General features: G+C 52.6%; 1 protein-coding gene across 1 annotated transcript; it reads left to right on the top strand.

The window, feature by feature from the left end:
- The first annotated feature begins 2528 nt into the window (after positions 1–2528).
- LOC308187320 (uncharacterized protein) lies at positions 2529–8237 on the top strand. The gene is made up of 2 exons (XM_080609491.1): positions 2529–2618; positions 5522–8237. Exons 1-2 carry the CDS (start codon positions 2614–2616, stop codon positions 6918–6920), a joined length of 1404 nt encoding a protein of 467 aa, XP_080465617.1. The 5' UTR covers positions 2529–2613; the 3' UTR covers positions 6921–8237.
- The last annotated feature ends 744 nt before the right edge of the window (positions 8238–8981 follow it).

Raw genomic sequence — 8981 nt, 5'->3', positions numbered from 1 at the left:
AAGACCTTTTCAAGAGTCCCGCAGCGAGGCACCCGAGAGCAACCGACTTTTACCTCGACGTAACTGGAGGCAGAAAGAAACAGCGACGCCTACGACACCTTCCGAGCCGTCTCACGACCTACTCATCTACCGCTAGCCCCACGGCACGCCGCCAAGTCCCGTCCGAGTCAGGGTAGACGTGGCCGCCGTTCCCACAGCCCGACCGTCAGCGACCTCCTCCAGGCGGGCAGACGGGGCGCCCTCGGTAGGACACGGGTAGACCAGGCGGCCACAGGGGGACACGGTACACCTCCCGACCGCGGGAGGACACGGGGAGACCCGCCGGCCGGGACCGAACGCCGTCGGTCTGCCTTCCTTCGCTTTTCGCACGGGCCGTTCCGGCCCTTTTCGGAACTTTTCGGGCCTTTTCGGACCTTTCCGGCGCTTTTCGATGCTTTTCGCGTGGACGGACCCACTCGGGAACCGCGCGACCGACCGACAGACGGATGCCTTCGGACGCGCGCGCGCGCGCGCGCGCCCGTCGGTGCCGGGCAGACCCCGACGCCGTTCTCGCGGCCGGCCCCGCTGCAGCGACCCCTACAGGTCGCCACGGGCTACGCAAACATGGCGACCGCGGCCGGGTAGACCTGGCGGCCGCGGGAGGACACGGGTACGTCAGGCGGCCGCGAGGGGGCGCGGGGGGACCCGGTAGACCTGGCGGCCGCAGGAGAACACGGGGAGACTAGGCGGCCACGGGAGGACGCGGCACACCCGGCGACCGCAGGAGGACACCGGCAGACCCGCCGGCCGGGACCGAACGACGTCGGTCGGTCTGCCTTCCTTCGCTTTTCGTACGGGCCGTTCCGGCCCTTTTCGGACCTTTTCGGACCTTTTCGGCCCTTTCCGGCGCTATTCGCTGCTTTTCGCGTGGACGGACCCACTCGGGAACCGCGCGACCGACCGACAGACGGATGCCTTTGGACGTGCGCGCGCGCGTCCGTCGGTGCCGGGCAGACCCCGACGCCGTTCTCGCTGCCGGCCCCGCTGCAGCGACCCCTACAGGTCGCCACGGGCTATGCAAACACGGCGACCGCATAGACCCGGCGGCCGCAGGAGGACACGGGGAGACTAGGCGGCCACAGGAGGACGCGGTACACCCGGCAACCGCAGGAGGACACCGGCAGACCCGCCGGCCGGGACCGAACGCCGTCGGTCGGTCTGCCTTCCTTCGCTTTTCGTACGGGCCGTTCCGGCCCTTTTCGGACCTTTTCGGGCCTTTTCGGACCTTTCCGGCGCTTTTCGATGCTTTTCGCCTGGGCGGACCCACTCGGGAATCGCTTGACCGACCGACCGACCGACGGACGCCTTTGGACATGCGCGCGCATGCGTCCTTCGGCTTCCGGGTAGACCCGGACGCCGTTCTCGGCCAGGCGTTTGCCTCTGACGTCAGAGCGACGGGCGGCCCGAGGCAACCGGGGGCCGCGGCCGCGAGCTCGCCTTCTCGAACACCCGCCTCCCCGTAGCCCGGCTACCGGCCCCTATTCGCCTGGGGCGGGTTGGGCTGGGGGGGAGCGACTTTGCACCACGCTAAGCAACTACACGTTTCGTTTTCACAGCACTGTTTTGCTTTGATATGCTTCTCCTGCCACCGCTACGCGTTGCTTTTCCTGACCCTGCTTGACTATGCTTTTCCTGATAAGGCTTTCTTTTCCTTCCGAGGCTTTCCTTCGTCTCGCATTTCTTCCCTTTGCACTGCCGACCGTACCCGGCATGAGGGCCCTGCGGTCTTTGCCCCGCAGACACTGGGAACCGGCAGGAGGGCTGGCCGCCAGCTCCTTGCATTTGCTTCGCTTCTCTTTGTTTCTCCTTGCTTTGCTTTGCTTTGCTCTGCTCTTCCGGGCACAGTTTTGCTTTTCCTTCTCTGCGTTCCTCTGCTGTTCTCGCCCCTGCTTTGCTTTCCTTTGCCTCAGATTGCTTTGCGTCAGATTGCTTTGCTTTTTTTTTGTTGTTGTTTTTGTTTCTTTTTTTCTTCTTCTTCTTTTTTTTTTTTTTTTTTTTTTGTTAATATAGATACATATTCATTTTATTGCTTTGTTTTATTTTTGGACCTTTTGGCTTTGGTTTTCCTGGCCGCGCTTTGCTTTGCCTGGCCCTGCTTGTCATTTCTTTTCATTATGCCGCATTCTTTTCCCTAGCAGGGCTTTGCTTTGCCTTGCTCGGCTTTCCTCTTCATTTCTCTGCTCTCCTGTGCTGCGCTAGGCTTCCTTTGCAGACCGTCCCGACGATTTTGCCGATGAGGCGATCGGTATATTTAGGAACGCATAAACCCTCAGACACACAGCTGGGCCTCCCCGCAGCCCGGACACTGTCCCCTCGCAACTCGAGGGTGGGGGCAGCAGGCCCGGCCACCCGACATGGTCAGTTCTGTGGCCCCAGCCGTGTGGCCTGCTGCTAGGCGGTCCCCACTGCTCCCCGTCTGGGGACGGCGTTGGGTGAGGTTTTGAACGACGATCAGTAACTACATGATTCCCACAACTACATTGGATGGAAGGCAACAATCAATAAATAAATAAATAAATAAAGATAAAACCAGGTAAAGCAAGACATGGTTCTTGCCCGCTGTCACGGCGGACTATGAGGTGTCAGGGAGGCCGGGGAGCGGGCGAGCAGGGTACAGCCACGTTGTGGTTTAACCCGGCTGGCAGCTAAACACCACACAGTCGTTCGCTCACCCTCCCCCCTCCCTCTCTGGGATGGGGGAGAGAAACGGGAAAGTGAAGCCGGTGAGTTGAGATAAAGACAGTTTATTAAGACAGGAATATAATAATATAAGGAATATAAGGAATATAATAATAACAATAATAATAATAATAGTGATAATGATAATAGTATTAACAATAATAATGTGTAAGAAAACAAGTGATGCACAATGCAATTGCTCACCACCCGCTGACCGATGCCCAGCCTATTCCCGAGCAGCCGGCCCCCCCACCCCGGCCAGCCACCCCTATATATTGTTTAGCCATCCGAGTCTGGCCGCCAGCTCTACCCGGCATGAGGGCCCTGCGGTCTTTGCCCCGCAGACACTGGGAACCGGCAGGAGGGCTGGCCGCCAGCTCCTTACATTTGCTTCGCTTCTCTTTCTTTTTCCTTGCTCTGCTTTGCTTTGCTCTGCTCTGCTCTTCCGGGCACACTTTTGCTTTTCCTTCTCTACTTTGCTCTGCTGTTCTTGCCCCTGCTTTGCTTTGCTTTGCCTCAGATTGCTTTGCTTTGCTTTGTTTGCTCTGTCTTTCCTGGCAATGCTTTGCTTTTCCTCGTGCTACTTCGCTTTGCTTTGCTTTGCCTTGCTCTGCTTTGCCTCCACTGGCCATGTTTTCTTTTGCTTTTTCAGGCCACGCTTTCCTTTGTCTTGCTTTGCTTTGTATTCCTGCCACGGCTTTGCTTTACCTTCTCTGCTCTGCTTTGCTTTTCCTACCCCTGCTGTGCTTTGCCTTGCTTCCTCAAACTGCTTTCTTCCTTTTGCTCTACATTTCCTGGCACTGCTTTCCTTTTCGTTGTGCTACTTCACTTTGCTTTGCTCTGCCTTGCACTGCTTTGCCTTTCCTGGACACGCTTTACTTTGCTTTTCCTGGCCCTGCTTTGCTTGGGTTTCTTTTTGCCTTTTTTTTTTTTTTTTTTTACTTTAGATATATATTCATTGCATTGCTTTGTTTTATTTCTGGACCTTTTTACTTTGGTTTTCCTGGCCGCGCTTTGCTTTTCCTGACCCTGCATTTTCGGGCCATGCTTTCCTTTGTCTTGCTTCGCTTAGTATTCCTGGCACCTCTTGGTTTTACTTTCTCTGCTCTGCTTTGCTTTTCCTACCCCTGCTGTGCTTTGCCTTGCCTCAAACTGCTTTCTTTACTTTGCTCTACGTTTCCTGGCCCTGCTGGGACTTTCCTTGTACGAGTTTGCACTGCTTTGCTTTGCCTTGCTCTGCTTTGCCTTTCCTGGCCGTGCTTTTTCAGGCCACGCTTTCCTTTGTCTTGCTTCGCTTCGTATTCCTGGCACCTCTTGGTTTTACTTTCTCTGCTCTGCTTTGCTTTTCCTACCCCTGCTCTGCTTTGCCTCGCCTCAAACTGCTTTCTTTACTTTGCTCTACCTTTCCTGGCACTGCTGGGACTTTCCTTGTACAAGTTTGCACTGCTTCGCTTTGCCTTGCTCTGCGTCGCCTTTCCTGACCATGCTTTTTCAGGCCATGCTTTCCTTTGTTTTGCTTCGCTTTGTATTCCTGCCACGGCTTTGCTTTACCATCTCTGCTCTGCTTTGCTTTTCCTACCCCTGCTGTGCTTAGCCTCGCCTCAAACTGCTTTCTTTACTTTGCTCTACGTGTCCTGGCACTGCTGGGACTTTCCTTGTACGAGTTTGCACTGCTTTGCTTTGCCTTGCTCTGCGTTGCCTTTCCTGGCCGTGCTTTTTCCGGCCACGCTTTCCTTTGTTTTGCTTTGCTTTTTATTCCAGGCACCTCTTGGTTTTACTTTCTCTGCTCTGCTCTGCTTTTCCTACCCCTGCTGTGCTTTGCCTTGCCTCAAACTGCTTTCGTAACTTTGTCTACGTTTCCTGGCACTGCTGGGACTTTCCTTGTACAAGTTTGCACTGCTTTGCTTTGCCTTGCTCTGCTTTGCCTTTCCGGGACATGCTTTTTCAGGCCACGCTTTCCTTTGTCTTGCTCTGCTTTTATTCCTGGCACTTCTTGGTTTTACTTTCTCTGCTCTGCTTTGCTTTTCCTACCCCTGCTGTGCTTTGCCTTGCCTCAAACTGCTTTCTTTACTTTGCTCTACCTTTCCTGGCACTGCTGGGACTTTCCTTGTACAAGTTTGCACCGCTTTGCTTTGCCTTGCTCTGCGTTGCCTTTCCTGACCATGCTTTTTCAGGCCATGCTTTCCCTTGTCTTGCTTCGCTTTGTTTTCCTGCCACGGCTTTGCTTTACCTTCTCTGCTCTGCTTTGCTTTTCCTACCCCTGCTGTGCTTTGCCTCGCCTCAAACTGCTCTCTTTACTCTGCTCTACGTTTCCTGGCACTGCTGGGACTTTCCTTGTACGAGTTTGCACTGCTTTGCTTTGCCTTGCTCGGCTTTCCTCTTCATTTCTCTGCTCTCCTGTGCTGCGCTAGGCTTCCTTTGCAGACCGTCCCGACGATTTTGCCGAGGAGGCGATCGGTATATTTCGGAACGCATAAACCCTCAGACACACAGCTGGGCCTCCCCGCAGCCCGGACACTGTCCCCTCGCAACTCGAGGGTGGGGGCAGCAGGCCCGGCCACCCGACATGGTCAGTTCTGTGGCCCCAGCCGTGTGGCCTGCCGCTAGGCGGGCCCCACTGCTATTCGTCTGGGGACGGCGTTGGGTGAGGTTTTCAACGACGGTAAGTAACTACATGATTCCCACAACTACATTGGATGGAAGGCAACAATAAATAAATAAATAAATAAATAAATAAATAAATAAAGATAAAACCAGGTAAAGCAAGACATGGTTCTTGCCCACTGTCACGGCGGACTAAGAGGTGTCAGGGAGGCCGGGGAGCGGGCGAGCAGGGTACAGCCACCGTCCGAGTCTGGCCGCCAGCTCTACCCGGCATGAGGGCCCTGCGGTCTTTGCCCCGCAGACACTGGGAACCGGCAGGAGGGCTGGCCGCCAGCTCCTTACATGTGCTTCGCTTCTCTTTGTTTTTCCTTGCTCTGCTTTGCTTTGCTCTGCTCTGCTCTTCCGGGCACACTTTTGCTTTTCCTTCTCTACTTTCCTCTGCTGTTCCTGCCCCTGCTTTGCTTTGCTTTGCCTCAGATTGCTTTGCTTTGCTTTGTTTGCTTTGTCTTTCCTGGCAATGTTATGCTTTTCCTCGTGCTACTTCGCTTTGCTTTGCTTTGCTTTGCCTTGCTCTAGTTTGCCTCCACTGGCCATGCTTTCTTTTGCTTTTTCAGGCCACGCTTTCCTTTGTTTTGCTTTGCTTTGTATTCCTGCCACGGCTTTGCTTTACCTTCTCTGCTCTGCTTTGCTTTTCCTACCCCTGCTGTGCTTTGCCTCGCCTCAAACTGCTTTCGTTAGTTTGCTCTACCTTTCCTGGCACTGCTGGGACTTTCCTTGTACGAGTTTGCACTGCTTTGCTTTGCCTTGCTCTGCGTTGCCTTTCCTGGCCATGCTTTTTCAGGCCATGCTTTCCTTTGTTTTCCTTTGCTTCGTATTCCTGGCGCCTCTTGGTTTTACCTTCTCTGCTCTGCTTTGCTTTTCCTACCCCTGCAGTGCTTTGCCTCGCCTCAAACTGCTTTCTTTACTTTGCTCTACCTTTCCTGGCACTGCTGGGACTTCCCTTGTACGAGTTCGCACTGCTTTGCTTTGCCTTGCTCTGCTTTGCCTCCACTGGCCGTGTTTTCTTTTGCTTTTTCAGGCCACGCTTTCCTTTGTCTTGCTTCGCTTCGCTTTGTATTCCTGGCACTTCTAGGTTTTACTTTCTCTGCTCTGCTTTGCCTTGCCTCCAACTGCTTTCGTTACTTTGCTCTACCTTTCCTGGCCCTGCTGGGACTTTCCTTGTACGAGTTTGCACTGCTTTGCTTTGCCTTGCTCTGCTTTGCCTTTCCTGGCCGTGCTTTTTCAGGCCACGCTTTCCTTTGTTTTGCTTTGCTTTTTATTCCAGGCACCTCTTGGTTTTACTTTCTCTGCTCTGCTCTGTTTTTCCTACCCCTGCTGTGCTTTGCCTTGCCTCCTCAAACTGCTTTCTTTCTTTTGCTCTACATTTCCTGGCCCTGCTTTGCTTTTCCCTGTGCTACTTTCCTTTGCTTTGCTCTGCCTTGCACCGCTTTGCCTTTCCTGGACACGCTTTTCTTTGCTTTTCCTGGCCCTGCTTTGCTTGGTCTTTTTTTTGCGTTTTTTTGTTTTCTTTGTTTGTTTGTTTGTTTGTTTTATTTTAGTATAGATACATTTTCATTGCATTGCTTTGTTTTATTTTTGGACCTTTTTGCTTTGGTTTTCCTGGCCACGCTTTGCTTTTCCTGGCCATGCTTTTTCAGGCCATGCTTTCCTTTGTTTTGCTTTGCTTCGTATTCCTGCCACGACTTTGCTTTCCCTTCTCTGCTCTGCTTTGCTTTTCCTACCCCTGTTGTGCTTTGTCTCGCCTCAAACTGCTTTCTTTCTTTTGCTCTACATTTCCTGGCCCTGCTTTGCTTTTCCTTGTGCTACTTTCCTTTGCTCTGCTCTGCCTTGCACCGCTTTGCCTTTCCTGGACACGCTTTTCTTTGCTTTTCCTGGCCCTGCTTTGCTTGGTCTTTTTTTTGCGTTTTTTTGTTTTGTTTGTTTGTTTGTTTGTTTGTTTTATTTTAGTATAGATACATTTTCATTGCATTGCTTTGTTTTATTTTTGGACCTTTTTGCTTTGGTTTTCCTGGCCACGCTTTGCTTTTCCTGGCCATGCTTTTTCAGGCCATGCTTTCCTTTGTTTTGCTTTGCTTCGTATTCCTGCCACGACTTTGCTTTACCTTCTCTGCTCTGCTTTGCTTTTCCTACCCCTGTTGTGCTTTGTCTCGCCTCAAACTGCTTTCTTTACTTTGCTCTACGTTTCCTGGCACTGCTGGGACTTTCCTTGTACGAGTTTGCACTGCTTTGCTTTGCCTTGCTCTGCGTTGCCTTTCCTGGCCATGCTTTTTCGGGCCACGCTTTCCTTTGTTTTGCTTTGCTTCGTATTCCTGGCACCTCTTGGTTTTACTTTCTCTGCTCTGCTCTGCTTGTCCTACCCCTGCTGTGCTTTGCCTTGCCTCAAACTGCTTTCGTTACTTTGCTCTACGGTTCCTGGCACTGCTGGGACTTTCCTTGTACAAGTTTGCACTGCTTTGCTTTGCCTTGCTCGGCTTTCCTCTTCATTGCTCTGCTCTCCTGTGCTGCGCTAGGCTTCCTTTGCAGACCGTCCTGACGATTTTGCCGATGAGGCGATCGGTATATTTCGGAACGCATAAACCCTCAGACACACAGCTGGGCCTCCCCGCAGCCCGGACACTGTCCCCTCGCAACTCGAGGGTGGGGGCAGCAGGCCCGGCCACCCGACATGGTCAGTTCTGTGGCCCCAGCCGTGTGGCCCACCGCTAGGCGGTCCCCACTGCTCCCCGTCTGGGGACGGTGTTGGGTGAGGTTTTGAACGACGATCAGTAAATACATGATTCCCACAACTACATTGGATGGAAGGCAAGAATAAATAAATAAATAAATAAATGCAGGGGGGAAAAAAAAAAAAAAAATCAGGTAAAGCAAGACATGGTTCTTGCCCGCTGTCACGGCGGACTATGAGGGTTCAGGGAGGCCGGGGAGCGGGCGAGCAGGGTACAGCCACCATCCGAGTCTGGCCGCCAGCTCTACCCGGCATGAGGGCCCTGCGGTCTTTGCCCCGCAGACACTGGGAACCGGCAGGAGGGCTGGCCGCCAGCTCCTTACATTTGCTTCGCTTCTCTTTCTTTTTCCTTGCTCTGCTTTGCTCTGCTCTGCTCTTCCGGGCACACTTTTGCTTTTCCTTCTCTACTTTGCTCTGCCTTTCTTGCCCCCGCTTTGCTTTGCTTTGCCTCAGATTGCTTTGCTTTGCTTTGTTTGCTCTGTCTTTCCTGGCACTGCTTTGCTTTTCCTTGTGCTACTTCACTTTGCTTTGCTCTGCCTTGCACTGCTTTGCCTTTCCTGGACACGCTTTACTTTGCTTTTCCTGGCCCTGCTTTGCTTGGTTTTTTTTTTGCCTTTTTTTTTTTTTTTTTTTTTTTTTTTACTTTAGATATATATTCATTGCATTGCTTTGTTTTATTTCTGGACCTTTTTACTTTGGTTTTCCTGGCCGCGCTTTGCTTTTCCTGGCCCTGCTTTTTCAGGCCATGCTTTCCTTTGTCTTACTTTGCTTCGTATTCCTGGCACCTCTTGGTTTTACTTTCTCTGCTCTGCTTTGCTTTTCCTACCCCTGCTCTGCTTTGCCTCGCCTCAAACTGCATTCTTTACTTTGCTCT

The sequence above is a fragment of the Anser brachyrhynchus genome (assembly GCF_964034855.1).
Source record: "Anser brachyrhynchus genome assembly, contig: SCAFFOLD_197, whole genome shotgun sequence".
In the NCBI taxonomy this organism is placed as follows: domain Eukaryota; kingdom Metazoa; phylum Chordata; class Aves; order Anseriformes; family Anatidae; genus Anser; species Anser brachyrhynchus.
This window is presented reverse-complemented; position numbering and strand designations above follow the sequence as displayed.